General features: G+C 41.7%; 1 protein-coding gene across 4 annotated transcripts in view; it reads right to left on the bottom strand.

Moving 5' to 3' along the window:
- The window catches only part of RHOT1 (ras homolog family member T1), a 54033-nt gene that overhangs the window by 16278 nt on the left and 11120 nt on the right, over positions 1–26635 (bottom strand). For all 4 annotated transcript variants that reach the window (XM_080994543.1, XM_080994545.1, XM_080994544.1 and 1 more), the window contains exons 3-18: positions 25970–26051; positions 22178–22221; positions 20588–20641; positions 19611–19663; positions 18112–18220; positions 16689–16790; positions 14685–14783; positions 12175–12283; positions 11400–11520; positions 11080–11164; positions 10480–10625; positions 9096–9196; positions 7264–7394; positions 6244–6327; positions 4494–4613; positions 2874–3076 (exon numbers count right to left, since the gene is read on the bottom strand). In XM_080994543.1, the coding sequence (XP_080850669.1) occupies positions 2874–3076; positions 4494–4613; positions 6244–6327; positions 7264–7394; positions 9096–9196; positions 10480–10625; positions 11080–11164; positions 11400–11520; positions 12175–12283; positions 14685–14783; positions 16689–16790; positions 18112–18220; positions 19611–19663; positions 20588–20641; positions 22178–22221; positions 25970–26051 (1643 nt within the window). The remainder of the gene's footprint in view (positions 1–2873; positions 3077–4493; positions 4614–6243; positions 6328–7263; positions 7395–9095; positions 9197–10479; positions 10626–11079; positions 11165–11399; positions 11521–12174; positions 12284–14684; positions 14784–16688; positions 16791–18111; positions 18221–19610; positions 19664–20587; positions 20642–22177; positions 22222–25969; positions 26052–26635) is intronic.

Genomic DNA, 26635 nt, shown 5'->3' with positions numbered 1-26635 from the left:
CTACCTTTCTATAGAGCAGAGCTTTCCAAACTGTGTGTCGCGACATGCTAGTGTGTCGGCTGTCTTGTGCAGGTGTCTCACGCACATGCTCCCCACGCTCCTTGCTAGTAAAACTGAATTACTGTGTTACGAAATGATGCATGTCTAAAAAGTATGTAAAGCTCTGCTATAGAGCTTGAAGGTAAAGGTAAAGGGACCCCTGACCATTAGGTCCACTCGTGGCCGACTCTGGAGTTGTGGCACTCATCTTGCTTTATTGGCCGAGGGAGCCAGCGTACAGCTTCCGGGTCATGTGGCCAGCATGACTAAGCCGCTTCTGGCGAACCAGAGCAGCACACAGAAACGCCGTTTACCTTCCCGCCGGAGCGGTACCTATTTATCTACTTGCACTTTGACGTGCTTTCGAACTGCTAGGTTGGCAGGAGCTGGGACCGAGCAACGGGAGCTCACCCGTCGTGGGGATTCGAACCGCCGATCTTCTGATCGGCAAGTCCTAGGCTCTGTGGTTTAACCCACAGCGCCACCCGTGTCCCAACGCTATAGAGCTTACTACTGCTGTAAATAAGTATTGTAATTAGGATTTGTGCCATGTAACTTGGAGTAGTGTGGTTATTTAAAAAGAGGAGAGTTAAAAATACTTTCAAGTTGCTTTGCTTCCAGCTTGCCAGGAGCTCCAATTCTGAAAGGCAACTGCAATTGCTCCAGTATCCCAAGCTGAAACCATGCACTTCTTATTTGACAAGTCTTTGCTCTGTCCAGTATGTGCACCAATGTCTACACCCCACCCTAGAAAACTGAGCCTTTTTTTTTTAGCAGTAGTCTTCTCTGTAGTTCTTCTCTGTACAATGGGCCTTCTCTGTAGTGGTTCCCCATTATATCACAGTCGTACCTTGGATCCCGAATGCCTTATGAGTCGAACGTTTTGGCTCCCAAACGCTGCAAACCCGGAAGTGACTGTTCCAGTTTGCAAACGTTCTTTGGAACCTAAACGTCTGACGCAGCTTCTGATTGGCTGCAGGAGCTTCCTGCAGCCAATCGGAAGCTGCGCCTTGGTTTCCAAACATTTTTGAAGTTGAACAGATTTCCGGAACGGATTCCATTCGACTTCCGAGGTACAACTGTATATCTAATATGTTTATGTTTGTGTGCATTTTATATATTTCTAGGTGCCAGGCAAACATTCCTCTTCAACCAAGCCTTTGGCTGATTAATATTCTACAGCCTTTTTAATGTGTCTGTGGGAAGGTGCGGTTACTGCTTTGCCATTTCGTTTTACTTATTTCCATGTTTTTATCCTGTATTTTACTCTGTGAACCGCCCTGACATCTTATGATGAAGGGAGGTATATAAATCTAATAAATAAATAAAAAGGATTCGAGAAACATGCTGCCCTCCGCAACACTGTGGTGAAACATAACTGTGATCCAAAAAACGAGTTTACATATGCCTAAGAGCTTGGCTACATCTAGCAGGATTCAGGGAATTTTCTTTGAATAGCAGACTACCATGTCACGTTTCAAAATCTGTTTCCAATTCCCTTCCATTTTGGAAGTGTTTTGCCATGTGGCATAGAGCGCTGCTCTTGAACCCAGAGCCACCTTGGACACCTGGAACTAGTTTCACGATTCTTGGAGCTTGGCCCATATATTTATGAAGGCCTACTGAGGAAATGTGCTAATACTGAAAAACCAGATACCACCATAAGAGCCAAATACTCTCAAGTCTATATTTTGAGGTTCAGCTCTTCTTCATCTGTGAAAATATACAGTGTTGGGGACTTCCAAAAAGGGAAAAAAATGTTTTACCTGAAGCCTTGTGTTTTGGCCCCCCCCCCCCCCGTAAATATACCTGTTTTGGTTCCCAGTAACACTGCCCTTGAATCCCTGAGGCAAAGGCTTTGGGACATCTCACATAGCAACCTGCGATCCCGATCTTATGTAATTTGCAGCCTGGTTGCAGCTGGAATCCAATACTGGTACGACTTTCAGATATCCTCATACCTTAGGAATTTGTCTGTACCTACCTATCGGAGTTTATTTACCAAAGCCAGACTAAATGTCTTTCCCTCGGAAGTTCTAAATGGCAGACTGAGAGGCATCCCCCATCAGAATAGGCTTTGTTTATGTTCCCAGGAGGTCGCCTGTATGAAGAATATCCTATTGCATTGTGGGCAATATGAGCAAGCAAGGGATCAACTGATCAAACCCTTACTGGCAAATTAGCCGGGAAAATCCGAAGCCTCCCACATTAAATATCTTTTGGAAGACAGGTCAAATGATATTACACTGGCCGTGGCAAAGTTTCTTTCAGAGGTTATAAGAAACAAAGATCATTATGCCCTAGATAAAACAAAATGACTGCCTTGGTTTCTTCCATCTGTCTGTCTGGTCGTTTTAACTGTATCTAGTTTTGAAATTGTTTGGTGGGTCTTTGGACCGCAATAAAGTTTTGATTTGATTTGATTCCCAGTAAACGAGGGTCCAGTCTCCTTGGGACATGCTCAACACTCTTCGTTAATGAATGAGTAATGACAACGAGCAAGGCAGTGCATGCATTTATGGAGAGAATAGAACCCAATGTCTTTAAGCTAGATGCGATTCTGCAATGTATTCAGACAAACTTCTCAAAATCACATTACGTGCAACAGTTGGTACGCAGGAGCTTTTTGCAGTCAATTTAGATTACTTGCATTTATTGGCCAATTCAGCATTAAAATTCTTTGTTTAGTTGCATCACCAACATCTCCCTCTGTTGCTAAACACAAATTTCAGTGAGGCACAGAGTTCCATCCTTATGGCAACATCAACAACAACAACATGCAAAGTTGTCATGATCCATGCAGTTATGAATATTGGGGTTCTTTGGGTACTTACGGATACATGGCCATCGTTGTCAACTTAACAAAGATGTCCTTACTCGGTGCATCAACCGTGTTACAAGAAAAGGCTTGTGGTGGAGGCATTTTGTGTTTTTTGCAGAATTCGGCCGGGGAAATGCTGTACTCTTGTCTAACTTCATGAAGGTCTGACTTGGCAGCTATCACTAAGCAAGGTATCCTGCTGTCCATGAAGTGTTGCTAAATATTTAAATAAAAAACAAAGCAAAACACAGACAGACACAAAATAGAAAACATATACAAATGGGGAAAATTCATAGAATCTACTTATTCACACTGACTGTCCTTATGCAAATCCAAAAGGGCTTTCTATAAGCTTTTCCTCAAACAATAATCTCACAACCCATGTCCCGCAATCACAAAGCAAGACTGCTTTTGGATTCTTACAGAGAGTTAAACCCAAAACTGTTGTATACAAATGCTTAATGTGACATAGAAGTTCGGAAACTTAGAGAAGTGTGGACTAGAATGCATCATTCAGCCTAAGGAATGAAAATAATCTATATGTACTGCTTCTTTAGATATGAAATTGAGACTGATCCAGCAAAAAAATTAAAAAATTCAGTACAGTCGTACCTTGGAAGTCAAATGGAATCCATTCCGGAAGTCTGTTCGACTTCCAAAATGTTCGGAAACCAAAGTGCGGAGCTTCCTGCAGCCAAACAGAAGTTGCGGAAGCCCCGTCGAATGTTCAACTTCCAAAAATAGTTTGCAAATTTCCGGGTTTGTGGCGTTCAGGAGCCAAGTACGACTATATATTATACTCCATAGCACTTCTCCAATGAAGATAGTTTTTGGGAGCAGCTATGCTGAAAATGCCGCATTGAGGTATATGATTCTTTTTAATCTGAAGTTGTTATCTGAATCAAATTTGGGGAAATCTTTGATATTCTGAAATGTTTGAAGTTACACAAGAAACTATTTGTTGGGGAAATATTGTGAACAATGCCTGAAATCTCTTTATTTTTATGATAAATGCTTCCCTCGCAAAATAAAGTACCAAATTAGACTCCATATGGCATTATCCTGAACACTATAAATCAGTGTGTATACATTTGCTAAGAAGGCGCAGTCAATAAAAGCTTTCCAGAGCATCCACGCAAGTGAAGGAGAATCACACACAATAAATCTACATGCACAATTATTGCAAATTTCAATGTAGACATTATTCCTGTAGGAATCCTGTTGCACGTAAAGCAGCCTTAAGAGGAAACCTATCATACTTCCCTTTGCCAAGTACAGGTGAGAATCACAGGTACCTCAAAATGCCATCGAGTCCAAATCTCCTGCCAATACATCCCTGATGATAGTAACCTGTTTTTAATTCATTTTTTTTTATACTGCCCTTCTTCTATGGAGTTCAGGTTATAAAGCTGATTCCCCTCCCTCTTGTAACATAAGATATAGAGAGATTAGAGGGAAGGGGGCGGAGACAAACTATCTTGAGTCAAATGCATTTGACGTATTATTTACAATACCTGCATGTTTCTGCAACATTTATTTGCTATACTGCTAAAAGATACGTATTTTTTTTGTGTGTGTATTTATTTTCTAGATTTTTTGTAACTCTTAGAAGAGAGACGTAAAACATACAAACCTTAAAAATCCTGGCACAGTATTCAAAGGATTTGGGGTTGCTGACATCATAAACTAGGCATACAGCATCACACATGATTTCAGAATCACATAAGAAGTCAGATTCACAAACGTTATGCAACTAAGGGGTGGGGGGGGAGAGATAAAAAATTATGAAATATACTTTGCAAGCATCAAGCATACTTCTTTGCTTTCACATTCAGGTCCCCCCGTTTTTGTCTTTTAAATGTACCCAAATGCAACTAACATGGATCGGCCACTCTTTACTAGGAGAGGAAGATTTCTTGGAGCGAATGAGCCTGTATGCCTATATGTGTGTATTTTAAATGCAGTCAGTGATCTTTTCATATGAATTCAACAGGACATACATACATACATGCTGCATAAAGAAGCCACAAGTCGAGAGTTACCATTGCAAATGACCTGTGGGATACGTCTGCACACATCACTATTCGGAATACTGTGTAAGATGCAGACTTGCTGGCATATAACTGCCTGTACTTACACATCCTGGTAGATCAAAAGTCACATGCCATGTATTTCATTGTCCCAAAACCACTTTAAATGTGGATGTCAGGGAACTGCTATCAGAATAGGGGCGGGAAATAGAGGGGCAGTTGTCTTACAGGGAGCCTCCGGAAATCTTGCGAAGCAGTTCCTCTTCCGGTGATGAGGAAAACCCCACCTCCAGTGGGGAAGAGGTGAAAGGACCAGAGGATGCTGGTGGGAGCCTCAGCACCACTCCTGGCAAAGGCGGCCAGGAGGGAAGCACGCCCCTCCATCACCCACCCTGCACAGAAGTCTAAAGAGCAAAGAGGGAAGGAAGAGGCGGGCCTAACGAGGCTTTTATGCTGGAGGAGGTCCAGGAAACAGGCACTCCCGGATTCTGTTAGCGACTGAGGCAGACATGAACTTTGGGGTTCTGCACTGTAAATAGTTTGCACCTAAATAAAACCTGTAAAAGACAGGTCGGAGTCCTGCCTGGTTACTCGTGAGCAGCCACACTTGCCATCTAACAGTAGCATATCATTGTTCAACCATTTCTTCATAGCCTATCCAATCCTAAGGCAGCAGGCAAATGCTTAAGAAGTTAAGGGTTAGGTGGCAGAAAGGAACTGTGTGTGTACTTGATAGCCCTTAAGGTTGCTGTATAAAGGAAGGCATGTGGCAGTGGAAAAATAGGTGCAGTTGCTAAAGAAGCAGGGATAGTGAATGCACAATATGGCCCAGCCTTATTACATCTGTGCCTGAAGATTTCACCACCATAAATCAGTTTAGCATAATATAGAATTTAGGGTTGCCATATTTCAAAAAGTAAAAATCCCGACACAAAAGGTGTTTTTTTAATAGGAAATTCGCCCCCAAACCAACACTTCCAACACTGCCATATGCCCGGGCTTTCCTGAACATTTTTTCTGATTTCCGGAAATTCTGGACTATGGCAGCCCCATTATAGATACAGTTTCACCTGTGAAATACTGTATTACAAATCAAAGCCCAAACCAGACAAAGCCAAAAATCAGTGCATGAAATACAAGTCTCATGAAAGAAAGCAGTTTCAGCTTTCAATTTCTAAATAGCAAGATGTTTCACAATTGATGCATTTGTATGGTGTCAGAAGTAAACACTGCACTTTTTTTTGTATACTAAATGGATTGCAAAACTTTTATACAATTCCACTGATACTCTGAAAAGAGGCATGAAAGAATAATGCTTCATATTCATATGCCAATATAATGACATAGTCTTACCAGTAAGTATTTTTCTTGTCCATACACATAGACTGTATTAATTGCATAATAAGATTTGTGCTCTGGACGTATATGCTTTTGTCTCTGAAAGCACAAAAGAATTCCATTATTTTAAAAGCAAATGCTTATTTCATGAACAAACTAATTTACGCTTAATCAGAAAAGAACAGATCCTAATTTGCCGAACGATAAATCAGGAGTCTCTCAGATGAAAACTGTGTTAAAAAAATTAGTACAATCTCATTTTGTGCGCAATTAACTTGCGCAATTTCAACCTTACGTGGCTGAAAGCTGGCCAGTTGAAATCCCGCAAATCAACTGCATGCAAGGCAAGAGAGTTTAAATGCTCCTTTTGCGCTGTGTTTTCCTGGTGCGGAAAGAGCTTTCAAGCTCTCAGAAGTGCTTGGCGGACTCTGGGATTCTCTCAGAACATATTGCGGGAACTCTGACAAACACACACCACAGCAGCAGCTCTGCAGTGCTCCTTCTCTGGTCCAGATGGAGCACTCTAGAGAAAATCTGTCGCTTTCTCTCTTGGCCATAATCCAAACCCACAGAATAAGTCCTGTGGAAGTACCCTAGACACTTCTTCTAGCCTTTGAGAAACAGCCTCAATACTGACCAGTTCTCCATCACCTCAGAAAGAGGGAGCAGACAAACAGGGGGTGAATGAAAGAGAAGCAGCAAAAGAAGGGATAGATTGTGAAAAGAGTTATGTTTGCAAGGCAGCAGTTACTGCCTAACCACAATACAGTGGACACTCGCGTTGCGAACGTGATCCGTGTGGGATGCATGTTTGCAACCCGCAGTGACGCGTCTGCGCATGTGCAGGTTGCGATTTAGCGCTTCTGCGCATGCGCGACCGCCAAAACCCGGAAGTAACCCATTTCGGTACTTCCGGGTTTCGGTGGTCCATAACCTGAAAAAACGCAACCTGAAGCGTCTGTAACCCGAGGTATGACTGTACTGTTTTAGTGTCACCGGCTACCACCTGTTAATAAAGAACAGAAGAATTCTTACCATTAGGTTTCTTCCAAGCAATGCCTGGAGGACTCCACTTTTTCCAGAGCCTTTCAACCCAATTAGATTGCACCTGAACACGTTCCTCTGAGTCTGTTTTTTCTGCAGGTCAATCTTTTTATCTCTAGTTACTTTTAAAAGGGGGGGGGGAGAGAAGATTTCACACAGATGTATATATTACAGACACAGGAATACTATGCTTTGTAACAATGTGCACAACCATAAAAGAATCAAGAGTTTGGGATCCAGAGAACTTAGCTAACCGGGTGCTCCATGGAAATCTGGAGGATGGGGGAGGTCAAGAACAGTGTGAGAAATGGCACTGGGGGGGGGTGCAGGAGGGAAATGGCAAAAAAAGTCTCTTCCCCTCCTTCCATTGGATCAGTTTCACTTCTGCAAAGGGACCCAGAAAGCTGTCTGTGGGCAAATGCCGGCTCCCTCGGCCTGAAAGCGAGATGAGCACCGCAACCCCATAGTTGCCTTTGACTGGACTTAACCGTCCAGGGGTCATTTAGCTTTACCTTTACTTATATTGTTACAGAGTTGGCAGCCAACTGGATTATAACCAAATATTTCCTAGGTAACAATCTTACGAAGAGATTAAATTAAATTCTTCCGAACTTCCCAGCTAACTTCCTGGAGCCTGCTGTCCTTGTGCTTTAAAGTGACAGTGGAAACATTTGTCCAAATACTCTACTGTAAAAGTACAATCGATCATTTATTATATGGACACAGGACCATCAATACCCTAAAGGTACTCTGGATGGGTCTAGCTAGCAACAGGGGAGAAGAATGGATGGTGATCCTCGCATGGGACAGTTGCTTTTTCCTTCTTTGCAGGGGTTGGACAACATGATCCTCAGGGTCCCTTCCAACTCTGCAGTTCTATGATTAGCTATTTGATATGCAAAATTCAATACCCAGTCCACTACCTCTTTGCTCACTGCTAACTTTTAACACAGTCACAATGTTGCTGCCATGGTCAAAGCAACAACTGGCAGAAATATCCCTTAAAGGCAAGTGGTCAGCTTAGGCTCTAGACCTGGCAACACTTTGCCCCTCTTGGCTCACTAGCCAACCATCCAACATTTTTTGTGCAGAACTGTCTATTCCATGGATAGGCAAACTAAGGCCCGGGGGCCGGATCTGGCCCAATCGCCTTCTAAATCCGGCCCGCGGACGGTCCAGGAATCAGCATGTTTTTACATGAGTAGAATGTGTGCTTTGATTTAAAATGCACCTCTGGGTTATTTGTGGGGCCTACCTGGTGTTTTTACATGAATAGAATGTGTGCTTTTATTTAAAATGCATCTCTAGGTTATTTGTGGGGTATAGGAATTCATTCATTTCCCCCCAAAAAATATAGTCCGGCCCCCCACAAGGTCTGAGGGACAGTGGACCGGCCCCCTGATGAAAAAGTTTGCTGACTCTGGTTACTCTGTTCCAGCGACCCTTTCCTCTAGCCCCCACTTGACAGAAGGGTTCATGGGTGGTGCTGAACAAAGTCTCCTGAAGAACAAATTGAAAAAACTTTGATGCAGCAATACTGGCACCATTATTTACCCAACACTCCAGAAATGGTAGCCAATGAAGTGGATTTGGTGGGATGGGGAGAAGATGGATGGGACAAAATCATATGTTTTTTGAACTACACATTATTGGACAGGTAGATGCCTCTCCCTTCCTTTTGTGTCATGCATATCACTTCACGGCTTGCCACTCTGCCCTTTGATGTTGCACATCCTCAATTGAAAGGGAAAAGGAAACTAAGCAGTGAAAAAATTGTTTTCTATAATCCTTCCAAAATACAGCGCAGCATTGTAGGCTGTTACCTGTAATTGCTGATGCCTGCGATTCCTGTTCAGTCAATATTGAATATCCTAAGTAGCCCAAATATTCCAGGCAGCGCTGTACATCCAAATACGTAGTTAGTCTGACGGAGAGAACAAAAAAATTAATTTTCTAAGTTGTCTAAATTCCTCTGAGTCTAGAATTCCAATATAAGGCACTTCAATATTTGTATGTAAAGATGAAGTAAGCCTATACATTTACAAAGACTTGTAAAGAAACCAACGTAATTGAAAAAATTATCTTTTCACATGCATTATCTCAAAAAGGCAAGGAGTTGGCAAAAAACAGGGAATGGAAAGGAAGGACAGAAGGGCATTCATTCTGTCTGCAGAAAGCAAAGCCATTCCCTACCACTTCTAGTCACAGTAATTAAGTGTCTCCTGGTCAAGCTGCCGTTACAAGAAGTTTTAGCAAGCAAACTCAGAAGGCATTTTCTGGGAGACTTGCTAGCTTTCAGCTATGGCAGAATCAACTGGCAAAGCTTTTCACGGACTGCAGACTTAGAGCTACAAGCTCCACACACCCTACCAAAAAGCTCCCTACAGATAGAAAAATAACATGTTAGGCTAGACTGAAATCCTACCCCTTTCTTCCAAATGTGCTTGTTGTCAGTGTACAGTGGTACCTTGGTTCTCAAACACCTTGGTACCCAAACACCTTGGAACCCAAACACTGCAAACCCAGAAGTAAGTGTTTCGGTTTACGAATATTTTTCGGAAGCCGAATGTGCTCCGTTTTGTGTGTTATGCTGAGGTCTGCCCGTTTTTGCTATTTATTTTGCATTTTTGCGGTTCTTTTTGTTTTGTTTTTGTGACTGTGTGGAACCCAGTTCAGCTACTGACTGATTGATTACGTGACTGCAGTACATTATTTATTGCTTTCATTTTATGGATCAATGGTCTCCTTGGATAGTAAAATTCATGTCAAATGGCTGTTTTAGGGGTTGTTTTTAAAAGTCTGGAACGGATTAATCCATTTTGCATTACTATCTATGGGAAAGCGTGCCTTGGTTTTGGAACGCTTTTGTTTTGAAATGGACTTCCGGAACAGATTAAGTTTGAGAACTAAGGTACCACTGTATAGGTTGTTGTTTTTTCAGAAGGTAGGGAGAGCCTTCAGTCACCTGAGATTGTTACCTGCAGCAGGAAACAGGAAAAACATTACTAGCCGCTTCTGATGATTGTACAAATTAGCTATGACCCTTTCAAACCCTGAATGGACTTTGTCAAATCACTTTGTGCCCTTAAAGCTAAACTGGTTGGATCGATTATGAGGAGTCATTCCTTGCCCACCCCTCAAACTCTGGCAGCCCTTTCAAAAAGCAAAATAAATACGGAAGTTTCACAGTTTAAGTGTCACACTTACGTCCACTGAGAGAGAAATCCCTGATACGTTATCCACCCCCTTTCGTTTGTACAAACAGTGCTGTTGACATCTGGTCCCCACGGCATATAAGGGAAGATTTTGAACAAATCCTTGAGTTCATCAGGAGACAAAGCACAATCTCGGTCCTGAAAACAGAATTAGGAAACACTGGTGCTTTTTATTTATTCATTATTTACAAAGATGTGTTCTGTTTAAGAAACAAATATGGGCTTGCAAGCAATGTATAGAAGAACAGAAGTGAATGGTAATCACGAAAAGCAGAAAATAATTAACTAAGCCAGTCGAATAACTCCCCATAATGCCCTTGCTTTTCCATAATTCTTTAAGCCTCGCCTCTATTGGCTTAGATCATGAACCTCCTGGACAGGGAAACACCTGTTATGTAACACAGTCACTTGACCTGTGAGACCTTGAAATAAACACTTTTGATTTATTGCCTAGGGTAAAGGAGATTTCTATGGGTCTCAGAGTGTTCTCCCCACTGCCCACCCACCCAATACTTTCAACAGTAGAGACATTGCTAGAAGGATGCAATGAATATTCCTTACAAAAACAGCCCAAGTCAGATTAAAAGCTTACCAAATCATGCTTATCAAAAATGCTTTGGAGGAACAAATAGGCATGGTGATTCAACTCTGTTGTGCAGTCCGGAGGTATTTTTAATCTGGTGAGAGCAAGAAACATTTTTATTATTCTTACAAAAGTGTCTGCGAGATGTCCACAAGCAGACAGGGCACGAGGGAAACAATATGAATGTAGTTCTATCCAACATATGCATACACACATAAGATATTTAAGTATGAAGATGTTGCATTGGATTAAGGAACCTACCTTTCAAATGTATAACAATTATTTGCATTTCGACTTTTTTAAAAAACAAAAACCCTACTGATACCTACAAAGGAAATAAATACTCTGGTGTCAGCTCGAGGTCATCATCATATCCAAAACGTCGCAATACTGTCCAGGTTGTTTCATGTCTCCCTCGCTGAATAAATAGTGTGTGTAGAAAAAGAAAACCTGGAAAAAAGAACGTTCTTAAATTACTAATCTTGGCCACATAGCAATGACAGGTGTTGGGATTTTTAGATGTTAACAGAGGGTGAGCAAACTCACTCACTTGGAGTGAGCAAATAATCTTCAGAGTAAAATCTCCTACCCCCCAAAAAATGTTACCCAAGAATCTCCTGTAAAAACTGTTGCGTTAAGCTTGCAGTTTTCCAAGTCGCAGCTGTAGTGACAGCACACTGAAAACTGCTTCCACCTCCAAGAAAATAGTAATTGCGATTCTTCCAGCTCACCTCTTGGTGGCAGGTAATATAGTGAATTTGGGAGGGGTCTAAAATTAAAGAAAGTGCTCTATGTACTTTTGCTTGCATGTTTATCTCAACCTTGAAAATATCCAGAAAGGCAGAGAAATGCACAGATGGAGCTAATTTAAGACGCTGCCATTTTGGAGTGACAGGTTTTGTGGACAAGCCCATTATCTACAATTCAATATATCCATAACATAATGGGTACTACACTTCGGTGCATTAACACTTAAAAACATGCAGTTGTGTGTGGCTTCAAAAATAGCAAGAGGTTAAGTAATGCATTCTTGTCGCTATCCTTGTGTCATCTTCAGGGTCCATCCCATCTTCATATTTCAAGGAAGAAACATGTAGTATTTACCCTTTAATGTTAATCCATTATCTGCAACTCCATCGCTTAGATTTTTCCGGACTACATTCTTTACGTCTTCCAGTGCTTGAGGTGCCAACGGTGTATTAAAACAAATTCGCTAAAAAGAAGAAGGAGGAATATTAGAACTATTTCAAACCAAGGCTTGGTAATATACATTCAGTGGCCTGGAACATTTCACTACAGCCCATGATCTCATGTTAGAATCCCAACTTTCATACCAACAAGCAAGCTACCAGATCCTGCAGTAGAAGAAGGTGTTTGAATACATAGTGCCAACAATGGCTACAGGCTCAGAAACAAGATCACAGTTTCTAAGCCAGTCTTGTAGTTAAGCAGCGGCTTGGGGGCAAATAAAATTTCATTCGATGACCACATGAACTATCTATCTATATCTATATCTATACAGTAGTACCTCGGGTGAATAACTTATTACGTTCTGAAGGTCCGTTCTTAACCTGAAACTGTTCTTAACCTGAAGCACCGCTTTAGCTAACGGGGCTCCTGCTGCAGCCATGCCGCCGAAGCACAATTTCTGTTCTCATCCTGAAGCAAAGTTCTTAACCCGAGGTACTATTTCTGTGTTAGCAGAGTCTGTAACCTGAAGCGTCTGTAACCCAAGGTACCACTGCATTTATAATTTAATTACCGCCCTATACCCACAGGTCTCAGAGCAATTCACAAGATAAAATAGCTTATTGGGCTGGATCCAGACTCCATTCCTAAAGGCAGTTCTGTTCAAGGGATGCCCCTGCTGGCAGAGAGGGAAAAGACTTGCCAGTTCACCATCCCACCAGCACGGCCTCCCACACAGTTCCAAGGGGGTCCCCCCCAATCCTCCAGGGCGGTGTGGGTGGGGTTGCAGGGTTAGAGAGGATCAGTTAAAAAAAAAAATCTCTTCTCCCTTCCCCTGCTGTTGGCATTCCTCGGATACATCATAAACCCGTCAAAGACTGAAGATGCCGTTCTGTCTGTGGAAGGTAGTGTGCATGAGCTCAGAGTTCTGCGTGTGAACCGATTCTGCCCCACGGCGTTCTGTTGCAGTTGCACACCTATGTATTGTTCCTCTCTTTCTCAATCTCTCTCTGTCTCTGTCTCCCAGCAGAAAGCACTCAAATTAGGCACCCCCAGAACCCTGTTATTTTCTCCCTGCCTCTCCATAGGAGGAAGCACGAACATACACAATACTGAGGGCAGGCAAAGCTTGTCATTTTCCTGCAGAGGCAACAGAAGCAAAGTCAGAGTGTGCAGCTCTGTTTCCGGAGACACAGAAATCCTGGGGCGCTGAATGGCTGTCCCCATTTTTCTAGCTTATTATTATTATTATTATTAATAATACCCCACCCATCTGGCTGGGTTTCCCCAGCCACTCTGAGTGGCTCCCAATAGAATATTAAAAACACAATAAAACATCAACATGATAAAACATATTTGAAGGTGGGGTACAGTATCTGAATTGGGGGAAGGCTATAAGTTTGATAGCAGAAGTACTGGGAAAGGGGGGTGATTAACGTTTTCCAGATGGACCATTTTTATGGTCTTACAGTCGTTTTCTTCCAGAGGTAGAAAGCAGAGATCCCATAGGTGGGAAAGCAGATGGAGAGAAATCTTCCTTTGATGCTACTTTTTGTTTTTGCCGGATAGGCTCCTGCCCAATCTCAGGTATACAAAACCCCTAGATTCTGCATTTCCTCCTTTCCTTCATATGGGCAGTGGGGGAAACAAAAACGACGCCAAAAGAACCCGAAAGCTCCCATTCCAGACACCTGAGGTGCGACTCTACATTTTCCACATCTACAGTGGTACCTCAGATTACATACGCTTCAGGTTACAGACTCCGCTAACCCAGAAATAGTACCTCGGGTTAAGAACTTTGCTTCAGGATGAGAACAGAAATCATGCTGTGGCTGTGCGGCAGCAGCGGGAGGCCCCATTAGCTAAAGTGGTGCTTCAGGTTAAGAACAGTTTCAGGTTAAGTACGGACCTCCGGAACGAATTAAGTACTTAACCTGAGGTACCACTGTACTGCTTTTCTCCCGATCTGGCTGCTGCTAAACAATCCCCTCACACAGGCTGAAATTTCTGCTGAAATAGCAGTCTTAGGAGATGGAAGAGTGACACCTCTCCTCACTATCGTATCGTCCCTGTCCCCCCCGCGCTCTCTCTCTCTCTCTCTCTCTCTCTTTCTCCCTGCCAGAAGAGAAAGACAGCAGACAGGATCCCAAGTGCTGCAAGCTTTTCCTCTCTCCTATCCTCCCGCAGACCTGCTCTGCCTCCTGGCAAAAGCCTTCCCGTAAGGCTGGGGGACCGTGAAGCATAAAGGACTGGATCCAGACAAGAGGCATTCTGCCTCCTGTGAGCAGGAATGTTTTCCACTTTGGGGTGGAAAGGAATGCATTAAAATTACACCACTGGATCTGGCTGGCTGGTTTGCTTTCCTTAGGACGGAGGTAACAGCCACAGATGAAACGCAGCAGGCGACAGAAGGAGAAGAGAGGTACCTGAAAGAAGTTGAGTTCTGCATCATTAAGGGTGCCATCGTTATCCTGATCGGAAATCCTGAAGATCCGAGTTAGTGCTTTTATACAGGCAGGCTTCATCTACAGATCAAGAAAAAAAGCAAGAAGTGGGGTTTCTTTTTAATTCTGGCAGGCCTGCCATTTTTTTTTTATTCAATAGGAAAACCCTAAACCCTGTTTTTTTTTTTTTAAAAAAATGGAACAGAATTCTAACAAAACTCTGCACACCCTGTTTCTTTTCTGTTTGTGTATGCTAGGAAAAGGAAAGGAGGGGAGCTGGGACAGAGAGCAGTGCAAGAAACAGGAAGTATTCCCCCCCCCCAAGACTTTATTTTAAACCCAAACATTTGATCTATTAATGCAGACTTGTAAAGTGGTGGAACTGCCATTCTGTTTTGCTGTGGGTCTTTTGTAGCACATCTTTAGGATGGGGAAAGCTACTAATTAATCTTCAGGATTGGGCAAATAAATATAAATATTTGAGCATTTTCTCTCTCTCTGTGTAAATGAACGTTTCGCCTGTAACAAGCTTGGACTGAGAAACATGCTGAAGAACTGGAGGACTGATCATTATCCAACCCTTTCGTCCAAGTTCTTCATCAACTCAAGAACAAAGATCAGCAGGAGCTTTCATGGTGGCAGTGTTAAGCCTTGTTAGGATTAACACAGATAAGCTTTATAATTGAAGAGTTTAATTCCAAAAGGGGCTTAAGTCAATTTTGACTAACATTCCATTTGGAAGAAAATTATTTCTGACTAGGGCCTTTTTGAATGCAAACACAATTTTCAAGGCTTGCTAACGCAGTGACTTAGGCCCAAAAATTATACAAGTGCCCCCCCCCCCCCCCCCCGGTATTGGTAGGACTCACAGCAATATCTACAGGCCAAAATTGAATTTTTTTGTCAAAACTGACTTAAGCCCCATTTGGAATTACAATCTTCCATTTTAAACTTATTTCTACGTTTGTATTCTGCCCTTAGATTTGTGAAATACTGGTGCACCTGAATATTGAGAATGATAGCTGTTGAATGTCTTAGTCAGGGATTCGGATAGCCTAAAAATAACACCCAGAAGATATGGATATTTGTAGTCACTGCTGTTGTATTATTACCATCCATTACTGTCATTTCATCAGACCTAGTTCTTCAGAAAACCAAGAAGCCAGACAAGCTATCAAGGGAGAGAAGGCATTTAAGGACAGTTGTGTTGGTCACCTAGACAGACTTTCCTTCATCTCAGCAATCAAATACGATTTCAAATGGGACTGGCCCCAGCATGTAACTCTCCAAGAGCCATCAGGAAACCAGCTGGATCCATCAGTCTCTGAGGGCAGGCTGTTCTAGTCAATCTACCACAGGCTGAGTGCCTGTCTAAAACCCTACGAAGTTGTGGCTCTGTCCTCCACCTTCAGATCACCTTCATCCTGCCCAAAACACACACACACACACACACACACGAGCAAGCACGACCTACCATGACATGGAGGAGTAGGATTCGGGCCTAAAAATGGTTGCTGAAACCTCCCAGAACTTTCAATCTGGGGCACTCTTGCGTTCAAGAGGGGAGTGTGTTGGGCAGAAATATGGGCAGTAGAACAAAATCTCTAAAACTGGGAGGGTAGCTGTCACAGCCACCTAGATCTCCCTTGGATTGAGAGAACAACCAGAAGCCCCAAGATATTTAATGTTTCTTCTCTTATGATGCCCTGTCCAATTCCCACTGCTGTATCTCCTCTGACAATTTTTCCTGGAATACCTCGACCCAGGCTACCCCAATATCAAATCCACACTAAACGAGTATCAGCCTCAAAACAAAAGCAGAGGATAGCAAAGATTTGGGAACTCCAACAGGTGCCTCTTTTAGCTTTACAAGACTGAGAAATACCAAAGCGCTCTTTTTGGAGACAGAAAGGACTGTGTTGGTACACAAACTTTAGGGTATATTACCCGCAATGATGATTTTATAACACAAAAGCAGCGAAATACCTCTTTTTCCTCTGGACAATAGAGGGGTCCTGTAGGATGTAGAACAGCTTTCTGTGCATAATAAAATAGTTCGGATATGTTCTTCAAGTTCTTGGCTGAGCACTAGAGGGGAAAAAATGAAATTATGAGTCTTGTCAGCTTAATACAGAAGCAGGGGGAAATCCTAGCACATATGCACCAGGCTGTTTTCTTTGCCCAAGCAATGAATATTCTACATTTTATTGACTCAGGTCCTGATGGGATTATTTTTTACATTGAATGGTTTTAACTGCTCTTTTATCTTGTGTGTTCTAATGCTGCTTTCATGCTGTTAAAGTTAGTTGACTGATCTACACCGTTTTATTTACTGATGCCTTAACCAGCTGTTATGGTTTTACTGTCAGCTTAAAATGTTAGTTTACATTGAAAAGTGGGTTATAAATACTTGAAATAAATAATGGACTCTGTAAGAATACAAAGCAGCCTTAATTCCACGCAACATTATTTTAATGCCAATATCATCCCCAAAGCAGCTCACATCAATTAAAAAAAACTGAGATGAAGGCCCAGAGGTGGTGATGGCTCTTGTCTTTTGAAATGGTCCTCAAAATCTCCTGGCCCTTTGTCCCGTTTGGAAACAATTTTTTTTGAGGGGGTGGTGGAATCCAAGGTTGCACAAGCAGATTTCTGCTTGGTCAACCCACTGGAGCAAATTTTGGAGGTGGGCAGCTGAGAGAAGTTGTGTACAGGCCTGCATAGGTACCATTCTAGAGAACCCTTTAATTCTGCTTTTAAGCCTCCTGGGTGCACTGCAAAGCTCAGTGCTGGTGAGGCCCCCAGTCACAAAACAGTCTTAATTTCCCAGAGCGATTGATGGAAATAAACTAAGATGTGCTAAACGTCATGTAAATGTTCTGTCATGCACAGGCCCTTCTATCGCGGCTTACAGAAAAAAGTGACAGGACACCCAGGGAAAGGGGAGTGGTGTGGGAAAGAGGAAGATAAGGCTCCACTTTGGCATTGTCAAATGTGAGTATAGCCCTGAGCTATACTGGGAGGACAACAATAGCAGCGGAAGAATTTCAAGGGTGTTGCAAGAGGCCAAGAGAAACAGAAGTGGGACATATTAGACTGACACACACAGGTTGAAAAGAAAGAGTTAGAGCTCCTCACTTGAAATCCTATCAAAAGTTAAATAATGCAACAACACAAATAGAAATCATAAAGCATGCAGCTGTTATCTAAGTGATTATTATAACAATTGGAAAGTAACTAGAAGTTAACAAGAAGATGAATCGCAGAAATATAAGTATTTGATGAGAGCACTGGCTACGGAGCGTGGGAAACCACTTTAATAAAATTGTATTAAAGTGAACAAATCTTATTAAAGTTAACAATGTAACCATTAAGCCACTATGAATGCCAAGAAAAAGCTTTTGATTACCTCTACGCAAGTTTCTATCTCTGTATATTGGTTCATAATGGGAAGGATCGTCTCCATACTACTGTATTCAACCAGATCTGATTTGTTCCCAACTAGTATAAGAGGCAGCCTGAAAATAAGTTGAGAAAAGTTTTCACAATCAAATATAATACCAGTTATTTGGCACCTTATAATACTATCATCATTATGACTGTCCACTGAACTATTATATAACCAGTTTTGTGTTTTAATTTGGTAAAAAGGAAACAAGTCTGAGTAAAACTGGGTCTTCTTCCAGAGCAAGCATTTGCAAAATTGAAGATTCTGATTTCACTTGGAAAAATATTTATGACTAGCAAACCAGTTCGCCAATGAAAATTACAATGCCTGCTAAACCTAAGTCATAAAAGACTTCACTTTGAAGTTCTTTACAGCAGGTGGCCTCAAAGCCAAGAGCTCCGGTGTGTGTATCCAAAAATGAATTAAGTGCACAATAATTAAAAACAAGGCAGCCTTGAAATTTCAAGTAACCTCTGTACAAATTCATGTACTATACATTCACTAAAGTACCCAGTGTACTAAGCATACAGTGGTGCCCCGCAAGACGAATGCCTCGCAAGACGGAAAACCCGCTAGACGAAAGGGTTTTCCGTTTTGGAGGTGCTTCGCAAAACGAATTTCCTACGGGCTTGCTTCGCAAGACGAAAATGTCTTGCGAGTTCCTGCGGGGTTTTTTTCCTCCCCCCCCACCTTTTTCCCAAGCCGCTAAGCCGCTTATCAGCTGATCCGCTAAGCCGCTTAACAACTGATCCGTTAAGCCACTAAGCCGCTTATCAGCTGATCCGCTAAACCGCTAATCAGCTGATCCGCTAAGCCCGCTAAGCCGCTAATAGCGCTAATCCGCTAAACCGCTAATGGGCTTGCTTCGCAAGACAAAAAAACCGCAAGACGAAGAGACTCGCGGAACGGATTCTTTTCGTCTTGCGAGGCACCACTGTATTCACAAAGTCTCCCCATATAATGTACAAGCTAATTGGAAAAAGTCGTTTTTAAAACTTTAGGAAACTTAAAAACAGCTTCCTGAAGTGTTTGCCTAAGATTTGACCTGATTTAAGCCAAGCAAAGAAAAAATGTTTAGAAGGTAATCTGAATTTATCATCAACCTTCTTCTGAAACACAATTGCAATTTCAGCTTCCAACACTATTCTTCAGATAGCTTAACAGTTTAACTATTTGGGTTTAAAGAAATAAAGTGTTTTGTGAAGCGTCTACCACCCTTAGATAAATAACTGTCAGAACGCTGCAGCTCGTCGAGGGAATATAAATGTTACGTTCATAACAACAATCACCCAAACAATAAAAGACAAATACAGTATAAACTTCACATAAAGTAGATCATGAGTGTTTAAGCAGTAAGTATTCAGGTCTCATTTCATACTGACGCTTTTTGCTTAAGCAAAACTTATAAAACAATCTCAGATTTGCATTTGATCTATTTACATTGTTTTAAACTTAGGTACCTGCTGTCTTTGTCTGTTCTTTCATTAATGAGAGGAATCCATCGACTTGTTACCTAAATCAACAAATTAGTGTTAATTAATAATATTAGACTGGGCCGTTATTTACATTCAACCTGAATCTAATGCTTTACCAACATGCTTTCTGGATTCAATGAGTATTGGAACCCCTTAAAAAGAGTGGCAGACAAATTCCTCCCAAGAATTGGAATAAAATTTGGGAATCCTGACCCTAAAGAACCGTTTCCAGTTTTTAAATGAAAAATGCTTTAAAAAGTATTATACAGATGGTATCACACTGCTCTGCAAATGTCAAAAATGTTTTCTTCTATATCGCCCAGTTGCTGGAGGGGATGCAATAAATTTGGTACGTATTATCGTTTATGGTGGGAATGCCAGCTGGTGCAAGACTTTTGGAATTTAATTTTGACAGAAATGATAAATACTACTAAAGAAGCTATTGTTTGTTTTCCAAAATTAATACTACGGAAACACCGGCAGAATGAAAAAGCAAGTCAAACAGCATACCCCACAACCAGGAACTCAAAGAAGCACAGAAACATAGCCACTCTCCACCCAGATAAACTTGTGTTTCAGTGCATTTTATCTTTATTTCAGTGCTTTGGAAGTTGGGACTCCTTCCCTTCTAACGCAGAATGTTCGTGCAGTCAGGTTACAAAAATACAAATGCTAGCTTTTTCTATCTCCCACACCCTTCCTTAAATGTAAGCAGAACAGCTGTATTCCAGGAGGCCAATGCACCAAGGCAGTTGTAATGTACTTTGCAAGACTGAAAATGCTGTATTTGGGGGGGGGGGGAGGGAGGGGGATATTTGGCATATGCAGATAAACCACATCTTGACATTCAAAGCTTTTCCAAATGAGAATCTGGACGCCTTAAATATAAACTTGCACATTCAAGGGGTCAGCTACGTCATGGACACCAGCTAGAGAACAAAACAAAAATGCTTTCCTCATACCTTTTCAATTGAGTTCTTGTTGTTAACTGCATATACTATGCAGATTACATTCGCCTGGAAGAGAGAAGAAATAGCCAGATGAGGACGGTAAGGTTTTCCGAGATTTTAGCGCCTAGAAGAACAAATCTTAGCATACATTACGGGTGGAAATGGTAAAAGCTGTGTAACTGTAAGTAGAGGTTTACTTATGAATATGATTCAGTCGACAACTAAAATCAAGATGACGCAAATAGACAATATGCATTTATCTGCATATTGGGCTGTAATGAACGTTGTGAGAGTTGAAGACCAGTTTGCAAAACCAATCTTTCCTTTCCTGTCCAGTCCCCTGCAATGCCTTGTATCCCCAGAAAATCTTAAGAGAAAGCCAGAGGTAGGGAATCACCCAAGATCAGGTGCAGGAATCTTGCATTCTGTTGCAGCAAGATTATTCTGCCTAAATTAGGCCAGAAACACCATTAATTGCATTTATCTTTTGTTTATGGATCTTGAGCATGGGCTTCCTTCAACACTTAAGTCAGCACACACAAAAACCTGATGGGAAGGACTTTTTCTTCCAAAGGGTTTTGCAAAGATTTATCCAAAATATGTTTTATAAAGGAGGAGGAAAATATGTTTTCCACACCAGCATCTGGGTTAGCTGTGCCTAAGAGAAAAGGCTTGCTTCTTATGCCTATTGGTTTGGATCCCACAGAACAATAGCTCAAGCAGAAGGCAGTTGTACTTGTGCATGGGAAAGCCCTAATTGGTGTGTCATGGAATCGCAGAGTTGGAAGGGACCACGAGGGTCATCTAGTCCAACCCCCTGCAATACAGGAAATCTTTGGCCCGACGTGGTGCTCAAACCCACAACCCTGAGATTAAGAGTCTCATGCTCTACCTACTGAGCTATTTTATCATCATATCCTATGCCACATGGGGTGTGTCCCAAACCTTGGGAGCAATGGTGTGTGCAGGCAGTGAGAAAATTCTGCTCACAGCTCGTTGTTCATGCGGTAAAAAATGGAAAACGCCAAAGATTACTTCTTGCATGGTTCTGGCTTTTAGGCTGGAAAAGCATTTTTAAAAAAAATAAAAGATAGAGCTTTGAGGACTTGACTTCATCCAACAGCTGGCCTCAATCAAGGCATTTCAGTTTTCAGCCTAGACATAGCCAACATGGTGTTCTCCAGATATTGCTGGAATATAACTCCAGCCAGCCCCAGCTTGTATGGCCAATGTTGTTGGCCATCTCGAAGGCCCCACGTTGGTTACCAATGATCTAACCCAATGGCAGGAGATAGTGAAGGAGGGAATTTTACAGTCTGAGCAAGGTAACCAGATCATTCTCTGCAGAAATCAACTTGTGCAATCTTATGAACATTACACCACACATATGCAAAAAAAACAAAATAAACATCAGCCGCCTGTTATTTTACAGGCTGCACCAATTCTCCACACCTATGCTCCGAGACCTATGCCACTGAATGACTCCAGAGTAAATTAAAGCCAGTCTAGCCTTTCTTAGGTGGAAATAATTTCACTCTGACACTGTTTTACAAGGCAAATATAAAACAAAGCATTTCAGCGCAAAAGGCACATTTGACTCACTTGCGATATTTCATTATGGAGCTGTTCGTCACTTTGTTCAGATTCTGTGCAAAACAAGAGAAGTTTTGTTATTGTTCGTTTGTTCTGTGATGGTGATGATTCAATCAATGAGGTTTATGAAAACTGCTAATTAAGTGGAGAAGCATTTGCCAACCGGAATCAAGTTTTCAGCTAAAAATGCATTCTGTCTAAAGCTGACACATTCACCTTTCTTAAAAAGTTTTATATCACCTCCAGCAGATACCATCATCTCCTCAGGCCTTCTTTAATCAAAGACCAGGTTTCTTACATTTTTTTTTTCTTTAGTAGTCTTCACAATGTTTGTGGCTACATTATGCAAGAGGATTTTTTCAGAAAGCAACAGCAATTTTACTACTGTTTTCCAACACAGCCATGAACATATGTGAATGTATGACAGTTTTACTATTTAAAATGTGCATGTTTTATCTCACAGCTTCATTGCACTGGTAAAATAAAGACTTGGGTGCACTCTTCCTGTGTGGTTTTGTCCAAAAACATGGAAATATCCTTGGCTACATGCTCTTTAGCCTTCAGCTCCCAAGGGAAATCACATGGAAGTGGAAAATAATTTAGATGAGAATGAAAAGTATATACTGTCATTAGGAAAGAATGTCACAGAGAAAAGAATTCTTGCAGCACAGTCTCTCCAAAGCAGTTTCTAAGATGTCTTTTCCTGAATACCATCTTAAGAGCAATGCTGATACAGATGGGGAAGAATCGCTTGTTTTTCTTGCTTGAACAAGACACTGAGTTTTGGAAATGAAGTGTACAGTGGAACCTCGGGTTGCGGACATAATCTGAGACGGAGGCACGTCCGCAACCCGCAGCGCTCGCATCCTGAAGCGCCGCGTCTGCACCAGTGCGATTTGGGGCTTCTGCGCATGCACAAAGCACGATTTAGCGCTTCTGCGCATGCGGTGAAACCTGGAAAAACCCGTTCCGGTACTTCCAGATTTCCCGCGGTCCGCAGCCCGAAAACACGTAACCTGAAGCGTTTGTAACACGAGGTTTGACCGTATAGGAAAGACAACCGAAAACTTTACAAGTTCAAGAAAACTGTCAGGCAAAAGCTCTGTTTTGCATGGTTAACTGGAACAAGTTTGGGAACTGGGATTTGCAAAGCCATAGCTTTAAGGCATCTCAGTTAGTCCTACATAATCCTGGCTAGGCTGTAAGCCTCACACTGGCCCCCCAAGTACTGCTGTGGGTGGTGACACAGAAACTTGTGATTATCTATAGCAGGGCTATACCTTTAAAACTAGCTAACCGGGGGGCCACCAGGTGGCGCACTGGAAGATGGCCGACAATAACATCTCTCCGACCCATACAAGGTAATTAAGAGGCTGCTATGGGAAGTATGCAGTCTTCCTACCCCCCCAAGGAGATGGGGGGGGCTGCCTTGCCAGCGGTGTCCACAACGCACCCCTGGATTCAAGAGAAGGGGGTGCCGGTCACTTGGCTGAGCCCTCGATGAGGCCGGCTCTTCCTGACGCCGATTCCAATCAGCGTGTGCTGGTTCGCTTTAGCTCGGAATTATAATTGGAAACATACAACTGGAATGAAGCTAAAGCACATACATCAAGCAACGTTCGGGAGATAAGTCTGCTGATTAATGGATCTCTGTGACTGGAGTGACGGACTAACCACAAGCAGGAATTCAAGAACTGTGTGGAGTGGATTATAGTTAAAGAGATGATTGGTAAACAACGAGAACGGAGGAAAATTTTATGACGCAGCATAAAATGGCGTCTCGCTAAGACAGGCTTGCCTGTGAAAGAAAGACAGGGGGAGGAGAATCAGGACCATTGGAATGAGAATGTTGGTTGGAATGTGATCTTATCCTGACAGAGCCCTCCTGATATACTTGGTAAGCCTGAGAAAATTAAAGGACAGACCGAAGATAATTTTTTTATGGAAGCGTGGAATGGCGGCTCTCCCTGAGCGATATGATCTTTGGAGAGTACAAAACCCACACAGAGGATGCCTGTCTCTAATCTGCTTGTGAAGATTATCAGAGATCGCAAAGAAAGGAATATATGATAATAACAACAAGAAGATGAAGAAAGTAATAAAGGACTATCTGGATTGAACTGGATAGAACTGTTTAATTAAAGCAGCAATATAAGTGATGTTTGGACTCGTTCGGAGCTTGATGTATGGGTACCCCCAATAAAATTTAAAATTTGGCTGTATAATGTGGAATTAATATGATTTGGATAATGTGATGTGATTGGCCTGTTAATAAAAAATATTTTTTTAAAAAAAAACTAAAAAACTAGCTAACCACTGTGCTTGAGAACACTTTCGCATGTAGCCAGATAATGAATTTTAGCTATAGCCAAAAAGTTATTCCATTCCATTTACATATATACAGCTGGCCCTCCTTGACAACAAGGGAGAGCGTAAAGCTAGTCCTTGATTCACAGGATGGTACTCTGTATGTGCACGTCAACTTTCATTCTGATGGATGATGCTGCTTTGAATTTTGCATCATCTTTCATTCTTATCCTTAACTATTCAAATAGTTACTGGAGTACAAATGATCCTACAAATGGAATGCCAAAACAGTTAAGCTAAACGCAAGGGCTTGCTTCACTCAGACAAAAAGCAAGGGTGGAAATCCTGCTAAGATGGCTGAGAGCTGAACTGCTCCAGATTTTTTCCATAAATTCTCTCACTTCAAACACTCCCGTGATGAGACGATATAGTTGTCAGAGCACTGCTAGAATGGAAACACTGTGCGGTATCCAAAGAACATGTTCCTCTTGGGCAATGTAACTTTTATCTCCTGCATCCACCTATATCTGTTCCCAGGGTTCTTCCAAACCTCAAGAGCAGATTTGAGGAGGGCGTGCCGGGCTGTTGCGCTAGTGAAAATCCTTGCGCTGATGCAACGAGTTAGTTGGATACCACCCACTTCTCTCAATAAAGCACAAGGGTTTACAGTGCATGTACAAATAGGAAGCATTGCTATTCAACCAATTAAAAACACACACTTGCTTTACTCCAAGTATTTGGCAGAAGCTAATGTAGTTCTGCACCTAGCCAGATGTACATTAAATCCATCTTAAATACCAGGTGCCTTGGTAGCTGCAGGCAGGCAGAGAAGCAGCCAGGCACTCTATACCTGGAAGATACTCTAAGAGTTGCCAGGAGCCTTCTCAGCAATCTTCCTGTCCAAGATCTTCCATCTCAACTACCGCATGACTACAGGCAGCTTCCAAAGAGCACAGACCATATTTCAGGGTAGCTAAGCGACTACTTCCATTTATGTAACAACAACAACAATTTTTGAACTGTCTTCCAAACACATTTCAAAGAGATTTATAAAAACAGCTAAGAGAGTTTTAAAACCAGTAAAAAAACACAACTAAAGATGGGTTTAATAACAATACAAAATGTACACCTAAGTCAGGTATCTTTTCATACATCTGAATAAAGGCCTTTTAGCCCCTGGCTAAAAAATTGAGCATTTTCCATCTGTTGGGTTATATGGGTGTTAATAAGGAAAAAAGTGATGTTTGTGGGGATCATGGGAGTGTTTGGAATATTAGTTTATCAGTGGAAGGATGCATGAACTATAGAGGCAGGGAGCCTGTGTCCTCTTTTATGTGTTGCTAGGCAGAGGAAGTTTCTTGGTTCTTTAGTTCTCTGTCTTGTAAATGTACTTTTCACCATCTTCCTTTATAGTGTCAGTCAATTATATTGTGATCTCTCTCTCTCCCACCACCTTTTCGTTTTATAAATCTGTCAAATCATCAGATCTATTACCTGAATAATCCACTATATGGGTTGGCACTCTCTCTGGGGTAACATCAGCTGGAATGGTGATTTCTTCTGCTCGTGGAGGAACCTGCATTTGTGAAAAAGAAGCATTCTTGAAACTAGCCCAAATGCCGAAGAAAACTTGATAAATACAATCAGAAACCTTTGAAGCAAACGGAAATTTAGCTAACATATTTCAGATCCTTAACACTTGCATGGTTTTACGGCCTCCATCATGGAAATTGCAAGCCCTTGCATATTTTGCCAAAGCCAAGTTTTGAAATTGAACACTTTGTAATAAATAGTCCAATATATTTTAAATTAATTTCATGGTTACTATACATAAACTTCAGCTATGAATCAGTTTGAAGTATTTTTGCTATGTATCTCCCTGATCAATGAATGAACGTCACATTAAACAGGATTGAGCTATGAAATCCCACTAAATATTTAGCATATTGGCTGATGTCCTCAATAGTCTGGAATGAGCAACAGGATGGATCACAATAATGCTATTCTCAGACTAGTCAGTGACTTTGCCAAGTCTTTCACCATCTCTGTAAATTACCATGTAATTTATTATTTACAGAATTTATATACTGCCCTTCTTTTGAAGAAATCTCAGGGTGCTGTACAAGAAAATATCAGAACAAAAACACATTAAAACAACAA

The sequence above is a fragment of the Podarcis pityusensis genome, assembly GCF_964106645.2.
Source record: "Podarcis pityusensis genome assembly, chromosome: 2".
In the NCBI taxonomy this organism is placed as follows: domain Eukaryota; kingdom Metazoa; phylum Chordata; class Lepidosauria; order Squamata; family Lacertidae; genus Podarcis; species Podarcis pityusensis.
Note: the sequence above shows the minus strand (reverse complement) of the source record. Positions and strands in the feature narration are given on the sequence as shown.